This window comes from Micromys minutus, assembly GCF_963924665.1.
Source record: "Micromys minutus genome assembly, chromosome: 28".
NCBI classification, from domain to species: domain Eukaryota; kingdom Metazoa; phylum Chordata; class Mammalia; order Rodentia; family Muridae; genus Micromys; species Micromys minutus.
The window spans coordinates 7,129,733-7,152,192 of NC_137963.1; the positions used below are offsets into that span (position 1 = coordinate 7,129,733).

Sequence of the window (22,460 nt, forward strand, 5' to 3'; positions counted from 1 at the left end):
AACTTGCATGGACTTCCACAGATTAGTGACATGTAGTTTTAGAAAGCAGTATGGGAGTATTTAGGTAAGTTGTATGATTAACACATTCCTCTTCTTGGCATACATACTAGACATATATCAGCCATCTGCAAGAAAGGGTATGATCAATGATATCGGTTGTTTGCTTTGGCTTTTATAGCATCAACCATGATTATGAAAACGGAGAAGCAACTTGGGTGTCGACTGTTGGTGTGAATCATGACTAAAACACAGAGATGCACCTTGTGAAACAGTCTTTTTGGTTAGGAGCCATTGCCTCAGCAGTAGTTCGGGCATAAATAAATGAGTTCTACAGTCCTATTTAATTGATGAAGTGTAACAAGGCACAACATGAAGTAATAGTCACCATGTTATAAGACTGTAGGCAAAAAGAAATAAACAATCCAGTTGTCTTTAGGAAAGATGTAGAATACCGAGAAAAGGAAAACCAGTCAACAAACACATGAACTGAGATATGGGCTATGGAATGAGGGATTGATTACTCAAGCTAGTTTCTGGAAGTCCACATAAAAGGCCCCTCCACTTTAGGCATTACTAGCAGTTGGCCAGGGTCCCTAACCGTGGTGTAACCCATTACCTCCATCTACCATGAATGGATGGATATGATGTCACTAAGACGAAAGTGGATCACCTCCAGTACACACGTCGGCATCAGTTTTATGTCACTTTGACACAGGCTGGAGACATTTGGGAAGAGGGAGTCTCAACCGAGAAAACTCTCTGTAAGATTTGCTGGTAGGCAAGTCCACGGTGTATTTTCTCCCCTAATGACTGATGTGTTTGGGCTCAGCTCACTGACGATGAGGGGGATGCCATAACTAGGCAAGTGGTATCAAAAAGGAGACTGAGTAAGCTAAGAGGAGAAAACAAGTAAGTATTACTCCTCCATGGTTTCTGCTTCATTATGTGCCTTGAGTCCTTGAAACTGACTTGGAAGTGTAAGCCAAACAAACACTTTTGTCCTCAAGTAGCTCATGATCCTGTTGTTTTATCATAACCATAAAAGCCTATCAAGAAATTGATACCAGTAATGGCGTTGAGACCTGACCATTTGATTTTGGAAAAAAATCTAGTGGCATTTGACTTTAGATTGGAAAAACCACTGAGTGCTCAGAGCTCAGGGCTCTCTGGTTTCTTTCTGAGGAAAATAAATACTGAGAACAATGTAGATGACAGAGAGGTCTATCTGGTGGAGTGTCGAAGGCCTTTTAGCAACTAAGGCCATTTGAATGGAATTTTGATTAAGAATCTGAATAATCAGCTGTGTTTGAGAAATACCATCGTCACTCAGGTCACATATTTTGGGAAAATTTCCCTTCAGGGTCAGCCTACAGTACTGGGTCACAAGCAATCAACATTGAACCTCCTGCTGGTTGAACTTGTTTTGAAAGGTGAAAGGGTCGTGTGGTAAGTCTGAGAGTTGGCCCTGTGAGAGGACAGAAGAGGCTACAGCTGAAAGCACAGGTTCAGGAGAAGCTCCAGGACTGAGAGGTCATGGAAGAAAATGAAGGCCTGGCGTCATCTGGCATGGTTACAGTCTTAGAAGAGAGCTGAACAGAAACCGTTGCTGAAGGTACAGAATATAGTTCCGTAACCCAGTGCAGCGGTAGGGATGAGTGTGCTGGGGCCAGACTCACCTTGAACAATACAAGCACCCAGATAGGCAGCATCAGAAAAGGAACACAGCAGGCGACCGTGGAAAATGTCCCTTTTAATCTGCAAATATAAAAGGTACCTGCAACACAGATGGAGAAATAATCATCCTAAGTTTTAGCTTAAGCTTGAAGGTAATATTCATACTCTAATGAACCACTAATGTCACACCTTCCTCAATGAACATCTTAGACACGCTTCCCTTAGATTTACACATGTAGAAAGAAGTGGAGAGGTTTCAGACCTTATTAACCGGAAGTGTCTATGAATTTCCAAATGTAAATGGTTTTGGCTTTTTGAAGAAATAAGAATAACTGAAACACACCGCCTAGCAGTCATCACTCCTACACCAGAAAAACTACAACTCATCACCCACATTCCAACTTATTTTTGAAACTTGTAATCAGAAAGTAGGGTCAATTCATTTTAGAAGATACACTCATTGTTCCTGAAGAACAGAGAGAATAGTAGTTACTACTCAATAAAATCTATCATAACAAACTTGCTTATGAGGTCAGAAATCCAGTTGGCTAACACTTGAATTGGGCTCATGTCACATTGTACTTGGTTTCTACTTTTCTCCTGGACAAGCTCAGGTACCTGTATCACCTGTGGCTGGTGAAGTGGGCTGGGGAAACCGAGTGAAAAGCGGGGTAAATTACGGCAGAATCAACTATTATGAAACTCTGCCCATGATGTGTTGTAGAAAAGCAAAAATATGTGTCCACTTTGTGAGAAAACCCAGGAGAATGGTATTACATGTGAAACATTTACACTGATAAGTGTTATGATACTTTAGAAATTATAGTGAAAAAAAATAAAAAAAACCCAAAAGCAAAACAAAACTAAAACCAAACAACAAAACCTCAGAGGCAAGAGTTTGTAGACACTAACTTCCACTCCACTCCCTTGTCACTGTCCTTTGGGGTGACTCAAGCAGACCAAGTGCTTTTCAGGTTCCATGCTCTTTTTTAACCAAACTCTTCCTTCCCAGGCTCAGATCTTGAGGTCTATTTTGTTATTTTTTTGTTTTTCCACTAAAGTAAAGATTCTATTCATGCCAGTTTTAACATTTACCTACACGAGACTTCTTTCCTTCTGGGTATGTCCTTAGCTGAGCCTTTAAAAACACCTTTCAGCCAGTCAGTTCCAACTTTTAGATGACTGGTTTTGGACATCAGTTTTACAGGGCCAGGGTGTAACTAGATATGCAGTTGAAAATGATTTCTGGGTTTCTTCATGGGTGTGTATGGACCTGACTTATAGCTAGCTGAGTTAGTGAGCCGGTAAACTGGATGACTATTTGGGGTCGATGTCATGCAGTGTGTTATGGGACTGAATGGGGCACAAATGCAGAGGAAGAATGATGCAGTAAATATTAAAAAATAGAACGAACGGGTTTATCTCTTTACTGGCCCTGAGGTCTCACTCCTCAAGCCCGGTTTTAGTTCAGAGCCGCATGCTCCTCTGGTGCCTGGTCTGAGCTGTCACCACAGCTCAACTTGTCAGCACAACTCCCTTCCCTGGCGGTTTGCTACCACCTGTTCTCTGCCTCTGTCTGGGGGTATTTCCATAACCACAAATTCTACGCAAACATAACTCTACAGCCCGACAGCTTTTCATAAAGGTTTATATATTCATCTCTCAATCCACAAATCCTCTACACAACAAGATTGCATCAAATAGACAAAGATGCAAACTGCTCTTCTATATGAGATATTAGACCTGTAAAACCCTTAATGTTCATAGCTTTTAACATTAAAAAATGGGACCTGGGTCCAGCTGGTCCTTGGGAAGCTTCATGTAGCCTTGACCTCTAACCTCTGTCCTCTGACCTTCTTCAGACCTCTCAGCCTGCTCTACTTCCCTCACCCCGCCCAGTCACTGGCTTTCCTTTATTTTACTAATTAAAATGTGCAAGTTCAGCACACAGTTCTTCCGGAAGTGAAATTAACATTAAAATACAAACAGCTTAAGGTCGATCTACAGAAGAATGTACCTATTTTATCTGACACTGTGACCTAAAGGATTCTTCTTTTGTTGCTTCAGGGTCTCATCCTTAGGCTTTCTTCAGAACCGGAACCGCTGCAGGTAAGCTAAAGACTGTGGGGGCTATTCAGTCTCCATGTTCGTGCAAGCTAATTTCTTATAATAACCTTTATGCAAACATACATACACAGTCACTCTTGCATCTATTCACCTGTACAGATGTACACACACACACACACACACACAAGTCCTACTGTGTGCTTCTATGGAAAAAGCCTAATCCCTCCATTTCTCAGTCAGAGAGAAAGATTTATGTGCTAATATCATAAAGGTTTTGCTTGGTCCAGAACATCGGAACAGCTTGTGTTGGGTGTTTCATCACTGAAACCCCACTGGATACAGTGGAAGATTTGTTGGTCTTCTAGTGTTTTCATGACATGGATGTCTCTCTTACACATGTTACACTATGCATTGTGCTAGCCATCGAGGAAGGAGGGACATGTGACAGGTGTAAAAGGCAACCTCTTTCCATTTTATGAATTTTATAAATTATATTATTTATATATTTATAATTATATTAAAGAGTTTATTACCCAGTTTGACTTGACAGTCTAGAATAGATCCCTGCACTGAAGCAGGCAAATTTTAATAAACACATTTATTAACCAAAGATATTAAATGCTACTCTGATTCAGTAGCTAGGCGGGATATTTGTGTATTCAATTGCTACCTGGTAATGTTGTGTCATGACCCCTACTTTAAATAATTGGTTTCTCCATCTTGAGTGAACATAAGAATCACATGGAGATCACGCATCATTAACCACCACACAAGTGCAAATTAGAGGTACTTTGAGATTTAATTTTATCCCCGTCTAGATGGATAAGGTACAAAAAAAAAAAAAAAAAACCAATGATGCTAGTTAGATGTGGGAAATGAGGACCACTTATTCACTGGAGATGAAAGGAAACAGGCACAGCCACTGCAGAAATCTGTGGTGGTTCCTAAAGAACTGTAAATATATCTAATGCATGGTACACTATACCTCTCTTGGATATATACCCCAGAGAGCTAATATCCTGCTACAGAGATACTTTATTAAATACGTCCATCACCATACTGTTCTCAATAGCCAGGAATACAAACAGCCTAGATGTTTATAATGATTGAACAGATGAATGGGCAATAAAGATGTGGTATGTTTACATAATGGAGTATTAATCAGCTATTATGGAATTGACAAGTAAATGGATGTAGCTGACCCAGAAAGAAAATCACATTTTTCCTCTCACATGTAGACATTAGTCTAGAGTCTTCAATTATATACTTTTTTCTTTTGATAGTGGGAGTAATCTATAGGAGTTAGAAAATTAAAGTGCTCATAGAAAGGGGTTTTCCATTGGTAAATAGAGTTAAAGGGGAATGAATTATGGAACTAGAAGGGATAACGAGGCACGAGGAAGAAGGCAGAGTATAAGACTTTATCAAAATATCATATGGAATACTACTATTGTAGAAGCTTCATATAGTATGTTTATACACATATATAAAAAGAGTTAAATTGTAGATGTCCTATAACAAGGCAACACAGCCCCTACTGGCAGGACGGGCTAAAAAAAAAATGAAGTTCATTCTCAGGAGGAGGTTATGTGTTTTGAGGTCATTGGCAAGAGAGGTCACAAAGACACCCAAACATTGAATGCTGTTGTCAGTGCTTTTGGGCGTGCTCCAGAATGTGATAGTAAGAATCTGCTGCTGATGACAACACATACTTGAGTCTTAGAATATGGGGAAATCAGTATCTGGAAACATCTCTACTAGCTATCTTTTAAAATGCTGGAAAAATCTGTGTAATCTACCAGAGGTCAGAAAAAACATTAATTATAGCCAGCTGTGCACTATGTAAGACTAACTGGCCTATCAAGATATTCCCACTATAGAGATATTGGATTAACCAATATACCAGAAACTAACCATTTTATGATTGGATTTATTGTCAGCTATACAATATCAACACATACAATGTACCATTATGTGACTGAGAAACTAAGACTGGACAAGTTACAGGAGAGAAACCAGTACTCCTACACTGCTAAATATATATTATTATAAACCAGCTTGTGTTGACTTAACAATACACCTTCAGTTTAAGTACCTCTCATCTTTCATCAGAGAAGATGCTATTTTTTTTTTTTCAGTAGATGATGATCACCACCATGATCCTCAGCTGGCAAAGGTGCAAAAAATAACTGCTGGCACACTATTCAATTTTTAATGGACTGTGTCTATCAGTCCTGTATCTTCCAAAGGTGACAGAGCATGTAAGAGCCAGAGTTGGTGGATGACTACAAAAAACACTCTTTTGGACACAGCAGGAAAGCTATAGATACGAAATTAAAGTCATTGTGACAAGATGCATGGTTAAGTCCAAACATGTGTCATTTCCTAAATGGAAAGAGGGAATTGATATGAAGCAAAATCTCCAGGCAAAGAGCTATTGTGTTTTTCCTTTTTGTTTTTTTTTTTATTGGATATTTTCTTTATTTCTATTTCAAATGTTATTCCCCTTCCCATTTCCCCTCAGGAAACTCTTCTCCTGCTTCTATGTGGGTGCTCCCACACCATTTCATCCATCCACTCCCTTCTCCCTGCCCTGGTATTTCCCTACTCTGGGGCATTGAGGCTTCAGAGAACAAAGGGCCTCTCCTCCTATTGATGTCCAACAAAATCGTCCTCTACTACATATGCACCTGGAGCCATGGGTCCCTCCATGTGTACTCTTTGGTTGGCGGTTTAGTCACTGGGAGCTCTGCGGGGGGCGGGGGTCTAGTTGGTTGATATTGTTGTTATTCCTATGAGGTTGCAAACCCATTCAGCTCCTTGAGTTTCTTCTCTAACTCCTCCATTGCAGTCCCCATGTTCAGTCCAATGGTTATCTGCAAGCATCCTCATGTGTATGGGTCAGGCTCAGCAGAACCTCTCAGGACACATCCTTATTAGGTTCCTGCCAGCAAGTACTTCCTTGGCATCTGCAATAGTGTCCGGGTTTGGTGTCTGTATATGGAATGGATCCCCAGGTGGGGCAGTCTCTGGATGGTATTTCTTTTAGTCTCTGCTCCACAATTTCTCTTCATATATCCCTTAGACAGGAGCAATTCTGGGTTGCCTAAAATCTAGATATGGATTCTACAGGTTCTCCCTCCCCTTTGTTAGAAATTTCAGATAATCTCATTCCTGTTGGGTCCTGGGAACCTCTTGCTTTCCTGGCATCTAGGACTTGCTGGTGGCAACTTCCAGTTCTGCAGCCCTATTGCTACACACCTGTTTAAATTCCAGACCCTCTGTATATCATCAGTGTCTCTTCGAATTCTTGAACCTGACCACCTTTTTCCAGTGCCCCCTGATCTCTTCACCCCAAGTCCTGCCCACCCTCTACCTCCTGTGAGTATTTTGTTCCCCCTTCGAAGAGAGGCTGAAGCATCTAGACTTTGGTCTTGCTTCTTGGGCTTCATGTGGTCTATGAATTGTATCTTGAGTATTCTGAGATGTTGGGACTAATATTCACTAATCAGTGAGTACATACCATGTGTGTTCCTTTGTGACTGGGTTACCTCATTCAGGATGATATTTTATAGTTCCAACCATTTGCCAAAAAATTTTATGAAGTTATTGATTTTAATAGCAGAGTAATACTCTATTGTATAAATGTACCACATTTTTTTGTATCCATTCCTCTGTTGACAGACATCTGGGTTCTTTCTAGCTTCTGACTATTATAAATAAGCCTTCTATGAACATAGTAGAGTATGTGTCATTGTTATATGTTAGAGCATCTTTTGGGTATATGCCCAAGATTTGTATAGCTGGGTCCTCAGGTAGTACTATGTCCAATTTTCTGAGGAACCTCCAGACTGATTTTCAGAGTGGTTGTACCAGCTTGCAATTTCATCAATGGAGGTGAAATTTCTCCATATTCTTGCCAGCATCTGCTGTCACCTGAGTTTTTGATCTTAGCCATTCTGAATGGTGTGAGGAGGAATCTCAGGGTTGTTTTGATTTGCATTTTCCTGATGACTAAGAATGTTATACATTTTTTAGGTGCTTCTCAGTCATTCAATATTTCTCAGTTGAGAATTCTTTGTTTAGCTCTGTCACCCATTTTTAAATAGGGTTAATAGGTTCTCTGGAGTCTACCTTCTTGAATTCTTTGTATATGTTGGATGTTAGACTTCTATCAGACATAGGACTAGTAAACATGTTTTTCCAAATCTGTTAGCTGCCATTTTGTCCTGTAGACAGTGTCTTTTGCCTTACAGAAGCTTTGCAATTTTATGAGTTCCCATTTGTCAATTGTTGACCATAGAGCATAAAGCATTGGTGTTCTGTTCAGGAAAATTTCCCCCGTGCCTATGTGTTTGAGGCTTTTCCCTACTTTTTCCCCAAGTTTCAGTGTATCTGGTTTTATGTGGAGGTCCTTTTTCTACTTGGACTTGAGCTTTATACAAGCAGATAAGAATGGATCAATTTGCATTCTTCTACATGCTGACCTCCAGTTGAACCAGCAATGTTTGCTAAAAATGTTGTCTGTTTTTCACTGGATGGTTTTAGCTCCTTTGTCAAAGATCAAGCCACCATAGGTGTGTGGGTTCATTTTTGAGTCTTCAGTTCTATTCCATAAATCTGCCTGCCTGTTTCTGTACCAATACCATGCAGGTTTTAATCACTGTTGCTCTGTTATACAGCTTGGTCAGGGAGGGTGATTCCCCTAGAATTTCTTTTATTGTTAAGAATAGTTTTGGCTTTCTTTTTTTTTTCTTCTGTTATTCCAAATGAAATTTGAAAATTGCTCTTTCTAACGCTATGAAGAATTGAGTTGGAATATTGATGAGGATTGAATCCGTTTACTACTTTTGCCTGATGGCAATTTTTACTATATTAATCCTGCTAATCCATGAGCACGGGAGAGCTTTTCATCTCCTGAAATCTTCAATTTCTTTCTTTAGAGACTTGAAGATCTTGCCATAGAGATCTCTCACTTGCATGGTTAGACTCACATCAAGGTGTTTTGTATTGTTTATGACTATTGTGAAGGGTGTCATTTCCTTAATTTCTTTCCCAGCCTGTTTATTTTTTGAGTAGAGGAGGCTACTGCTCTGTTAGAGTTAATTTTGTATCTAGCCACTTTGCTGAAGTTGTTTGTCAGCTGTAGGAGTTCTCTGGTGGAATTTGTGGGGTCACTTAAGTACACTATCATGTCATCTGCAAGTAGTGATATTTTGACTTCCTTTTTTCCAATTTCTATCTCTTTGACCTCCTTTTGTTGTTTAATTGCTCTGCTATATATATATATATATATATATATATATATATATATATATATATATATATTAAGCATATTGTTAGTATATTCAAGGAATATTTCAATTAAAAATGTCTTAAAATTCCTGTGTGTTCTTTTTTGTTGTTGTGTTTTTTGTCTTTTTTGGTTAGTGTGTATTCTATTTTTTAAATTGTCTTTATTTGAGGTCTTGGGTGGTGTCAAAGGATGTTATCTCGTTCTTTTGTTGTTGCTGTTGTTGTTGTTGTTGTTGTAGTACTTTTACTTTTCTCTAATTCTTCTACTTAAGTAAACAATTGGAGATGAGAAAAAAATTAATCAAATAAATTTTAAAATTTCAAGCCAAATCAGGTCAGAATCACACTGTGATTTTACTAACATGAGATGTCAGGAATATACGAACCTATAGGCATAGAAAGTAGGGGCTACTATAAAGAGACAAATCATGACTGTGGGTGAATGTTGTGTGTATGTGTGTGTATGTGAGAGAGAGAGGGGAGAGAGGGGAGAGAGAGGAGAGAGAGAGAGAGAGAGAGAGTGAGTGAGAGAGAGAGAGAGTGAGAGAGAGAGAGAGAGAGAGAGAGAGAGAGAGAGAGAGAGAGAGAGAGAGAGAAATTAATGTGGTTAAAATGTTTTGTTGGAATTTAATAGTGGCAGTAGTTTCTAACACGAATGTGCTTGTAAAATTGGTGTGTTTGCTAATTTTATCCAACGAGAAGAAAGACAGATTTAAAAATAACATCATCGAATACATCTGTTATCTATTTCCACATTTCACACAGGCACACACCTTTAAAGACACTTATACACTCATATGCATTCATACATGAATTTACACATACAAAATCTGCCAAGATCTTCATCTTCCAGGTGTCAACAATCAGAATGACATGTATTTACTTTTCTATAAGATCCACACCTAAGCAGATTATTTTCAATTATAATTACACATGACAATTTGGATGCTACCAAATTGGATCCTCATCAGGATCTAAGTACATGACAGCTTTTTCAGCTATCAATCCAGGAAGCAGTCACCTGGTGTCCTGCTCAGCAACTTGTACCAAGTTTTTCAGGGGAAAAAAAAAAACTCAAGAATAATTAAATATAAATCCCGGGGGTTGGGGGTGGAGAGAGAGAAAGTCGGATGGTTTACAAAATTGAGCTAAGAACAGTGTACGAATGAAGGAAAGTCTGCTTGGTACTTGTCATATAACAAGTGGGGAGCAAATTACCCTAATTATCCTCTCTGTCCAGAAATCTTGTCATTCCTGTAAGTCTTAGATCCAGACAAAGGTGGCTCTCTGCATTTGCCTATACTTAAATACAGTCATCTTCTGCTTTTGTAAGCTCTCCACTGTCAAATGTTCATAACCACTGCTTTCCTGTAAACATAATACTTCCCTAATGAGAGTGGCTCTTTTTAAAATATCCCAGTAATATAAATAACCCAGTAAGAATATGAGGAGCGCAATGCTGACTTCAAAGTCTGTTTTCTGGAGGTGTTCTGATCTCCATAATAGGAATGTATAGCCTATAAGAGAGCAGAGGCTCTGACTGAATGCAAGGGGTAGAGTAAATATGCAAAAAAGAAAAGAAATACCTTGTGAGCTCTTCTTTAATCTTCAAGGGTTCATGTGGGTAGAATTTCACTCTAAAGCACATGGTGTATGGTGGATGAGCTGAAACGTCATAAAGAAAAGGCATGAGAAAAGATACAAAAGATCACAGACTCAAACACACACAGGAGCATCAGCTATGAAAGAACAAACTAGAGAGCAGGGGCCATCACATCCCTATCTGGACTCAAAACCTCCCCATAGAGAGCTGATCACCCAGGAGAGCTCTCACTCCTGAGCTCACATGTGAGACCCTGCTTTTTCTCCACTGACTGTCCAAGGAGAGGCCTGCTGGGAACTAACTGGACACAATAAATAGTTGAAGGGCTGCCTGCAATTGGACCATTCCAGTCTCTGTTTATGCCCAGAGCTGGGGCCATTCCCTACAATCTGCCCACAGAGAGATGATCACCGAGGAACACTCTCACTCCTGGGTACACGAGTGAGACCCCACTTTCTCTCCATTCACTGTCCAAAGTGTGACCCTCCAGGAACTCACAGGGCAGGGGAATCACAGGGTTGCCTGGGACTAGACCCTTCTGGACTCCATCTGTGCCCAGAGCTAGGACTGTCCCACTGCTGTTGGGACACACAGCCTACCCACAGAGAACTGATCAGTAAGCCCACAGGAGGGACAAGCTCCAGTAAGAGACAGCAAGACCAACTAACATCACAGATAACAAGATGGCAAGTGGCAGGCTCAAGAATCTAAGCAAAAGAAACCAAGACAACCTGGCAACATCAGAACCCAGTTCTCCCATCACAGCAAGTAGTAGATATTGCACCACAAGAGAAAAATGAGATTTAGATCAAAAATCATACCTCATAATATTGACAGAGGGATTTAAGAAGGACAAGAAAAACTCCCTTAAAGAAATACAGAAGAACACAGGTAAACAAGTAGAAGCCCTTAAAGAGATAACACAAAAATCCCTTAAAGAGCTATAGGAAAACACAACCAAACAAGTGAAGAAATTGAACAAACTCATCAAGGATCTAAAAAAGAAAATAGAAACAATAAGAAATCACAGAAAGACATAACCCTGGGAATAGAATACCTAGAAAAGAGATCAGGAGTAGTAGTTGCAAGGATAACCAACAGAATAAAAGACATGGAAGAGAGAAACTCAGGGGCAGAAGATACCATAGAAAACATTGTCACAGCAGTAAAATAAATAAATAAATAAATAAAAATAAAATGCAAAAAAACCCAGAATAGCTAAAACTCCTCAACAACAAAAGTATTCTCAGGGGAATCACCATCTCTGACCTTAAGCTATATTACAGATAAATTGTGATTAAAAAAAAAAAAACCTTCATGGTATTAATACAGAGACAGGGAGGTCCATCAATGGAACAAAACTGAAGACCCAGAAATGAACCCACACACCTATGGGCACCTGATCTTTGACAGAGGAAACAGACATTCAATGGGAAAAAGACAACATCTTCAACAAGTGCTGGCTCAACTGGCAGTCAGTATATAGAAAAAAGCAAATTGATCCATTCTTATCTCTTTGTACAAAGCTCAAGTCCAAGTGGATTAAAGTCCTCTATATAAAACCAGGTACACTGAAACTAATAGAAGAGAAAGTGGGGAAGAGCTTAGAACACATAGGCACAGGGGAAAACCTCCTGAGCAGAATACTAGTAGCTTATGCTCTACGATCAAAAATTGACAAATCGGACCTCATAAAATTGTAAAGCTTCTGTAAGGCAAAGGATACGGTCAATAGGACAAAATGGCAACCAACAGACTGGGAAAAGATCTTTACTAATCCTACATCTAATAGAGGGCTTATATTCAATATATTCAAAGAACTTAAAAATTTAGACTCCAGAGAATCAAATAATCCTATTAAAAATGGGGTACAGAGCTAAATAAAAAATTCACAATTGAAGAATACCGAATGGTCGAGAAGCACCAGAAGAAATGTTCAACTTCCTTAGGCATCAGAGAAATGCAAATCAAAACAGCCCTAAGATTCCACCTCACACCTGTCAGAGTGCTAAGTTCAATAACTCAGGTTACAGCAGATGCTGGCAAGGATGTGGAGAAAGAACACTTCTCCATTTTTGGTGGAATTGCAGGCTGGTACAACTACTCTGGAAATCAGTCTGGAGGTTCCCCAGAATATGGGACATAGTACTACATGAAGACCCAGCAATACCACTCCAAGTCATTTACCTAATACATGCTCCAACATATAGCAAGAACATATAACATATTCCATAACTTTCATAGCAGCCTTATTTATAATAGCCAGAAGCTTGAAAGAACCCAGATGTCCATCAATAGAGGAATGGATACAAAAAACGTGGTACATTTACACAATAGAGTACTGCTCAGCTATTAAAACAATGACTTCATAAATTTCTTGGCAAATGGATGGAACAAGAAGCTATCATTCTGAGTGAAGTAACCCAAACACAAAAGAACACACATGGTATGCACTCATTGATAATCAGATAATAGCCCCAAAACTTGGAATGCCCAAGAAACAATTCACAGACCTTATGAAGCTCAAAAAGAAGCAAGGCCAGAATGTGAATTCCTCAGTCCTTCTTAGAAGGGAGAATAAAACACTCATAGGAGGAAATACAAGGACAAACAGAGGAGCAGAGACTGAAGAAAAGATCATTCAGAGACTGCCTTACTTCGGGATCTATCCCATATGCAGCCACCAAACCAGTCACTATTGCTGATGCCAAGAAGTGTTTACTGGCAGGAGCAAGATATGAGTCCCTCCTCAGAGGCTCTGCCAGAGCCATACTCATAAAGATGAGGATGCTTGCAGCTAACCTTGGGACTGAACACAGGGACCCTTATGGCGGAGCTGGAGAAAAGACTTAAGGAGCTGAAAGGGTTTGCAACCTTATGGGAAGAACAACAAAATCAACCAACCAACCAACCAGCCAGTCCCTCCCCACCCCCAGACCTCCCAGGGACTAGAACACCAACCAGTGAATACAAATGGAAAGACTCATGGCTCTAGTGGCATATATGTTGCAGAGGTTGGCATTGTCTGGCATCTGTGGAGGAGAGGTTTTTGGTCCAGTGAAGGCTTGTTTACCCAGTGTCAGGGAATCCCAAGGTGCTGCAGTGGGAATGGGTGGCTGGCAGTGGAAGCTTCTTCATGGAAGCAAGAGAGTGCGGAGGGGGGACTGGAGGGGGGGGAGAGAAGTAACATTTGAAGTGTAAATACAGAAAATATCCAATAAAAATGATAAAATAGGGATGAACACAGAAAAATCATCAGACAGGATACACAGTCATGAAGTAATTAGATAGATCTCTAGAGGCTATTAAGTAATTGAAACTGTCAAGTGTTTACTATATTAACAAAGTGTAATGAAAATTAAGTGTTGGCAGTACTTAAAAAAAAGAAAAAGAAAGATTCAACTAGTGTGGAAGAGAGGAGCATTTTAAGGAAGAAGCTAACATTTTTTTATTGGATATTCTCTGTATTTACATTTCAAATGTTATCCCCTTTTCTTCTACTCCCATTAGTATAATAATATATAATATATTATTATTATTTCTTTTTTTTACAGTTCAGATTCTATTCTCCTCCTAGTCCACCCTCCTACTGTTCTGCATCCCAAATCTCCTGCTGCCCCTTCTCCAAGAGGATGTCCCCTCCCCACCTACCCCACCAGACCTCCAAACTCCTCGTGGCCTCCAGTCTTTTGAGGGTTAGGTGAACCTTCTCTGATTGAACCCAGACCCAGAATTCCTCTGCTGTATATGTGTTGGGGGCCTCATATCAGCTTGTGTACACTGCCTGGTTGGTGGTTCAGTGCCGGAGAGATCTCAGAGTCTTGATGATTCCTTTGTACTGAGTCTTTACAGGTAATTTACATATGTGTTGTGGCTTGTTGCAAAGAAAAAAAGACTACTGTGTCCTGACATCTCCCTACTGTTTTGTAGATGTGAACAGAGGGAAAAAAACCTCATATGGTGTATTGATGATACATTTTTGCTAGACTCCTTACCAGAGATGAAGGGACACATGGCAGTAGGAAAACAAAAAGGAGTACAAGTTACTTTTCAAGGCTCAATTTTTCAATTTTTTTTTTCAATTATAACCCATCATATGTTACTAGTGATGGACCGACATTATTTGTCCCAAGAAGATGACAAAATAGAGTTCATTCAATTTGTTTTACTAGCGAAATAAAACAAAATGAAAAACACAGCTACTTAATTCTTTTTTTTTTTCATTCAACAAGAAGATCAAGGGGAAGCCATTATCTTTTCAAGTGTCTTGGATGCTGGCTTAGGGTGAGAAGGTAACACTTGAACCTTGACATTTATCCATACTGTCTGTATCACTGATGAACATAAACCTTTTTAGGTGCCAAATGGCATTTAGCACTTAATGCTTTAATTTCCGTAAGAACAAATACTTCTCCTTTTAAATACTGTCTTTGAGCAAGCCAAGTAACTTTTTTGCTTCCTATTTCGAAAGATGGCACAGCATTAGACAGCATGTCGACCTCAGAGGTGTTTGGATTGATCTAGTGGGCTTGTGGGCACATTTACACGGGGCATTAGCTAAATATAAGGTTTCTTTGTTAGGAAAAATACTCATCTAAGGGGGAAAAGGGAGTAGAAATGGGAGTTATTAGAAGGGGAAGAATATATTTTGCTCACTTCGAAAGCTGAAAAACATGTTCTAAGCCATGTAAATAGTGTGTGGTGGGGTGTGGGGGACAGATGGCAGTGAATATCACTACTGAGAGAAAGCAGGAAAGTGAAGACTCTGAAACACCCCTACTGAATGTCAGGATCAGGCAGGGGCTGCGAAATGCAGGGGTATCTACTGGCTGACAACCTGATGACAAGTCAAGCGTCTCCTGCAATCAGGTCAATGGCCACGTTTGCACCAAGCCCCCTTCTTTTGGAAGGCTTTTTTTTTTTTTTTCAGGAACGATTAGGACTTTTTAAAATGTATTTTTGGTTTCTTAAAAAAATTCATAGAAAGCAGTTTGATTGTGTTCTTGAAACCACTTCATTGAAATGGGGAAGAAAACAGGACTTTCTACCCTCCAAACCCTCTTTCAACACGGTGCTCAAAGTACTGTCTAAAACAATGAAGCAGATGGAAAGAACCAAGGGAACACAAAAAGGAAAAATGTAAACGAAGCTCTTTATTTGCAGAAGTCCTAATATTTTATGTAAGACATTTCAAAACTTCCTTCAGAGAATGTAGAAATGATAAAAATCCGACCCCCCCCAAAAAAACCACCAATGTGTCAGGAAAAAGGATGAATTTGCACAAATCATCAGAATTTCTACACAACAGCAGTAAACATTCTTAGAAGTCATCAACATTTCCACTCAGAATACCATCAAAAATTACTTAGAAATAAACCCAGCTAAAGAGATGGAAATTTTTAAAGCGCTGAGGAAAGACAAGAAAGACACTAGAAAATTGAAAAAATAGCTCATGCTAATGGGTTGATAGAGCCCCTATCATGAGAACACAGAATTTGAACCTGTCATGTATAACAAAGATGCCAAAAGCTTATGCTGGAGAAACAAAGGCATTTTCTCTGTGAAAACCATGTACCTACAGGGTTGATAATGAAATTAGACTGCAGTTTTACCACTTTGCACAAAAACTAACTCCAAGTGGCTCAAACACATAAATGTGAGGCCTGAACGTGCTAGAAGGGGACGTAGGCAGGGTCTGCAGGAGACACATCTAGAACAGGACTCAAAGTGCCCAAGATTTAAGGTTACCAGTTGAGGAGTGAAACTTAATAACTTTAAAAAGCTTCTGCACATCTAAAGAAACAACCAAATGAGTCAAATGGGTGAATGGAAATGGAATTAGAATATTTGGCTTCTATGCATCACACTGAGGATTATACCCAGGGTACAAAAAGAGCTAAAAAAAATAAGGAGTCAGACCAAACAAAACAAGACAAAACAATCAATTAAAAAAAAAAAAAAAAAAAAAAAAAAAGGCCTGGTAACAGACTAGAGGGTTTCAAAACAGAAAGTAATGGCTAAGAAATATCTAAAATAATCCACTGTTCCTAGGAATTATAAAAACACAAATCAAAAGAACATTGAGATTTCATGTTACTCTAATCAGAATAATAAATATCAGCAAACCAGCCAAATTAAAAAAAAAAAACCAAAATATAAAGCAACAACAACAACAACAACAAAAACCCAAGTGTTTAAGGGGAGTTAGGCAAAGGTAAACAATCATTTTCTGTTTACCAGGCTGCAAATAATACCAGGCTCCATCCATTCTAGGTATCAGTATAAAGAATCATCAACAAGCTAAAAAAATAAGCCTACCACATAGCCCAGGTACATCTTTCATTGGCGTATGCCCAAAGGGGTGAGATCCTACTGCCCAGACACATGCTCAGCCATCTTCATGGCTGTGGTGAATGAAAGGAACATAATCTCCATCACCTGAGTGGATAGTGAGAACGTAGTAGGTATGCACATTAGCGAATTCTATGCAGTTGTATAGAAAAATGGAATAACGGTCTTCCCAAGTAATTGATGGACTAAGAAGGGATCATATTGGGTGAGGTAAATCATACCGACAAAAACAATTGTCCCATGATCTCTTTCATCTGGCCCCTAGCTCCAAATCTTCAGATTTAAGTATATATTCTGGAATAATTACAGAAATAAAGAGAATAAAAAATGGACCATTGTTAGGGCGTGTGGTGTAGTCATAGTCGTAATAAGAGAATATTACTTTACTACAGTTTTTCTATTCTTTAGTAATTCTATTTCTATTCTCAAAATCTACAGAGCAAGGGTGCAGATAAGCTGATATGAGAAATGGAAACAAAATTAAATTAGCACTTTTGGTCTTTCAGAGTTTGTACGACTTCCATTGTTGGCATTCTGGCTTTCATAGTCTCCACTGAAAAATCAGGTGTTATTCCAGCGAGCTTGTCTTTATACATTACTTCATGTTTTTCACTTGCAGTTTTTAATATCTATTTTTGTTTAGTACAACTATTATTTTGATTATTTTGTGTTGTAGGATTTCCTGGTCTTCTCTATTTGGTTTTCTGTTTCATCTTGTACATTGATAGGCATCTCTTTTATTAGTTTGGGCAACTTTTATTCAATGACTGTGTTATAAATATTCTCTGTATCTTTGACCTGGGTTTATTCTACTTTATTATTTGTGGGATTGGTCTTTTTATAGTATCCCTTGTTCCTTGGTGTTTTGTGCCTGGTTTTCATTTGTTTTGTATTTCTCTCTCTCTATTTTTTTGACTTAGCTATCCCTTTCTTCTAAATTGTCATTAAGACCTGATTCAAGCTCTTGAATTTCTTTTAATCTGCTTTATTTGAGCTTTATCAGGTTCTGGTCATCAAGCACAAACAGTGTATGAGTTTGGTGTCTGTATATGGGATGAATCCCCAGGTGAGTCAGTCTCCAGATGGCCTTTCGTTCAGTCTCTGCTCCACACTTTGTCTCCTTACTTCCTACAGACAGAAGCCTGATGTAGGTGTCTCCTGAGAGATTCTGGCAGAGCCTGACAAATACAGATGAGGATGCTGGCAGCCAACCATTGGACTGAACACAGGGTCCCCAGTGGAGGGTAAGGACTGAAGGAGATGAAGGGATTTGCATGGCTCTAGCTGCATATCTAACAGAGGATGGTCTTTTTTTTTTTTTTTTTTTTTACAATGAGCAGAGAGGTCTTATTCAGCATCATTGAGAGGAGAGGCCCTTGGTCTTGTGAAGTCTACTGTAGGGGAATGCCAGGACATGGAGGTGGAACTGGGTAGATTGGAGAGAGTTCCCTGATTGAAGCAGGGGGTGGGAGGATGGGATGCAGGTTTGCAGAGGGGAAAGCAGGAAAGGGGATAACATTTGAAATGTAAATTAGGAAAACATCCAATAATCCAAACCAAACCAACCAACCAAACAAACAAACAAAAAGGAACGTGAGTGACAGACTCAAATCACAGAAAGCTTTACACAGAATCATTCCTAATTACCCTAAGGCTACAATAATTTCCCCAGGAATGTCTGTATAGTCTGATGCCTAAGTGTATACTCTAACAGTTTGGATGCTCTAGAATAATCTGTAGGCTTAGATTTTCAAAATCTACATTAGTAAGGGTTCTTTAATGCTTCAACCTTCCTTCTAGCCCATCACCCACAATCAGTAGTAGAAAAGAAGGTTAATAGGAAATAGGGATTGTGGACCTGTTTAGAAATAGTTCTTTGAAGCCATTTCAAACTTCACTGCCAGTCCTTTAGCAAAGTATCAACGTGAATCAGCATCTGCAGAAACTCTTTGCAAGGCTCCATGGAAATAGAAAGAAGTCAATGGAATAGCACGTGAAGTTCTTTACCAAGTTACTTTCAGTGAACAAGAAGTTGATGGAATAGCACGTGAAGTTCTTTACCAAGTTACTTTCAGTGAAGTCCTGACCAGTGAAGATTTACAACATGAAGCTACCCTAACCAATTCTAATGTGTTGTCAGTACAATCTAGTGAGGTATAGCAAGGCAAGCCAAGTCAGAATCTCCTCCCACTGTCTATGGGTCATATTTCTTTCTTTCTCAACATTACGTGTTCTCTCACATGTCTGATTCAGCAAAATAGCCTCTTACCTGTCTGCCCCAGGAAAACTGGGGCATATAACATAACTGAGTTTCCAAAGAACCCCAAAATTTCCACCTTAATAGTCTGAGAATGCGTGAGAAGGGTTTCTCCTTCATTTCAAAGGCCCTCTCACCAACAGAAAACCCACGTTCAACATTCTTGAATGCCTGTTATGACAAAGACTCAAGAGTTAGACATTTGATCTTGAGAACTTGATGAAAAAACAGAATGACATACTGTAACGCCATGTAGTTTCAAACACAGCTGGGAGAAGGAGTCTGGCCAACAGCTGTAAGCACAAACCACAGTATCATCCAACTGCTGGACTTATGTCATAAGAATCAAGGACAGTCAAGGCCTTCATAAACTTTTACCACGATAGGGAGTATATAAGACAGGAGTAAAATTTGTGAGATCTTGCATGAGTTCTGTTATCATCCAAACTCTCCTTTATGAACAGAAAACAATGGGCAACAGGACTTGGACAACTGTCTTCTACTCCACACAGCTACACCCTACTTTCATACTCTCTCAAGCACTCCCAGTTTATCAGAGAAATGGCCCCCAGCTCTGTGGAGGTAAATGAGTGGAGTGTAGTTCTCCCAGTGGGAAGTGCTTGGGCTCTGAGTGATAATTAGAGACCTTGTTACCATTTCAGTTCTGGAGTTTCAGCAATGGAGGGAGAACCAGCAAGCTTCTCTGAGGACTAATAACACTTTAAAAGTGGTGTTCAGAATGTGCAATCAGGGAAATGCACACCAAAGCAACTTTAGGATTAAACCTTACCTCTGGCAGAAAAGCTATTGAACAAAAGAACCAGCAATTGTTGGACAGCATGTGGGGAAAAGGGAAATCTGAAACACTGTGATAACAAACTAGTATGCTCACTCTAGAATCTCATCTGCCTGGAGAATCCTCAAAAACAAACAAGCAAAGAAACAGACCTGCCACAGAACCCAGATATACCATTCCTTGACTTATATCTACGGAATTTGATAGTCTTCACTTCAGATACTTTCTTAGCCTTTTAAAATGCTGCTCTATTCACTGTAGGGAGAAAACGAAGAGACCCTAAATAGCCTTTAACTGATGAATGGATAATGAAAACACGGTACGTAAACACCACAGAATATTATTAAGTTGTAAAGAAAACTGAAATTATGAACTTTACAGAGAAATGGACAGACCTAGAACAAGATCACACTTGGTGAGGTAACCCAGGCTGAGAAAAGACCAAAAATCTCATATTCTCTTTCACTGGAGGCTCCTAGCTCAAAATGTTCAGATATTAACACATATTGTGGAGTAATTGCTAAAATCAGGAATGTAAGAAGAGACCATGGCAGAGGTAAATAGTTGAAATACAATAAAGGGGAACAGAAGGGTATGACTGGTCTGATTATGGAAATAGGAAAAACAGAAATGGTTTCACTAAGGATGGGGGAAGGATAGAAACACAGGAGAAGGAAGAGGGAGGGTAAAATAAATAAAGATGGTTGAAAGAATTGCAAGGAATCATAATATTGGCTATCTACTTAAAAGTTAAAAAATATGAAGAAATTAAAAACAAAAGGTTTTTGTGTCTGTATGAGTGTATGTATGTGTGTTGTGTGTGTATGTGTGTGTATGTAGTTGTGGTGTGTATGTGTGTGTGTGTTTTCACAAAAGTTTCCCAACTGGGCTAACACTGCATTGTCCAAGAGCCAAAAAAAAAAAAAAACCACCTAACGAAACACTAAGCAATACAAGCAGTTTTTTTAATTATTTGTCAGGGCCGTCTAAGAAATTTCCAAAATATTAGAAGCTATTGTTTACGCTTTTGGTTGCTCTCTCCCAGCAGACACGAAAGAACAGTCCCTACTGCTGATGACATCATGCACTTCAAATACAGTGCCCCGACACCCCTCAACTAAGACTGAACTCATAGGTTCCTCTCTTGGGACTAGCTTTCATGGTACCAAAAACATTATGGAGCCTTCCGTAGGTGAAAAGCAACCAAGAGTACATCCCAACTACGGTGTCTATGAACCATACATAACAATGACCAGGAAGAGGGAAATCATGCTTGGTAATGAAAACCTAGCTAACAATTAAGTGCTACTGAAGTGAGAGACCTTCAGAAGTTTAATACTGCTAATTTAGTAAATAATCATAATCCCTAAATACACTCTTTAAGTATTTGTTCTTAACCCACAGATAAGTGTAGACCTATAGTGGAGGTGTCGATTCCCTAATTGCTTCTTGATTGTGTCAATAAAAGAAGTGGAAGCTAATCACCCGGCGAATGAAAAAAGGTGGGACTTCCAGGTCCCAGAAGGAAGAGAAAGGGATGCAGAGAGGGAGAGGTAATAAGACCAGGCTGGGAGAGGGTATCTCGGGGTACCTATAGTTTGTAGCTTCTGCTGTGGGTGGAGGCCAAGGAGGATGGAAAGAGGTAGTTGCCAAAATTAGGGCAGGAAATTCTTCGCCCAACCATTGAGTTGTCTGGCTAGTTTTAAAACGCTGAGACTGTGCAGTGTTTTCTATCCGCGCCACTAGGTGGACAAGGGGACAAAGCGGGCAGCTGGGTGGAGCGTGGACAGTAGTATCTCCCTGTGTTCTCAGGAAAGGCATCGGCTGGAGTGAGGTGTGAAGGGTGAGTGGGGAGCGATCACAGTTGGGGTGTAGGGGATAAAACGGCCAGCAGGCTCTTGGTGGAGCTAGGTGGAAACCTCAGGCTGCTGTAGCTGCCAGAGAGAGATCTGGGAGCTACCCCGAAAGGGTGACCCTGAGCAAAAGAGCAAGTTAGCTAGCATGGTTTGTTGTTGTTGTTTTAGTTTTCTTTTTTAATTACATGCAACGTAGACCTCATCCATCATTCATGATACGTTTCTTTGAGACGAACTGAGCTGAGTACAAGAAAACACAATCGATCAACACGCCAATCTGTGGAGCCCCGTCCTAATGGATGTTATCTCCAAAACAACAGCTGCCCAGGGAACATTGTGAGGAACATTGTAAGTACCATAGGGTCAGGAGGTTTGCAGTGAGACTGTGTTCTTAATAATATCATAAGCTGTACCCAAAATGCCCAACATGACTCTCTACACGTCAGCTGAACACAAACAATAACTACATATGCCAACTTGGGAGGGGAAAAAGCCAACGAGACCTCAACACAAGGAATACTGACAGAGAAGCAATATTCTCCGGGGAACAGCATATCAACT

The 22,460-nt window shown here is 39.6% G+C and overlaps 1 protein-coding gene across 1 annotated transcript in view; it reads right to left on the reverse strand.

Moving 5' to 3' along the window:
- The window catches only part of FRMD3 (FERM domain containing 3), a gene marked incomplete at both ends in the record, with an annotated part of 123,529 nt that overhangs the window by 44,542 nt on the left and 56,527 nt on the right, over positions 1-22,460 (reverse strand). The window contains 2 exons of the mRNA XM_080940333.1: positions 1,677-1,774; positions 10,623-10,701. Of these exons, the coding sequence (XP_080796459.1) occupies positions 1,677-1,774; positions 10,623-10,701 (177 nt within the window). The remainder of the gene's footprint in view (positions 1-1,676; positions 1,775-10,622; positions 10,702-22,460) is intronic.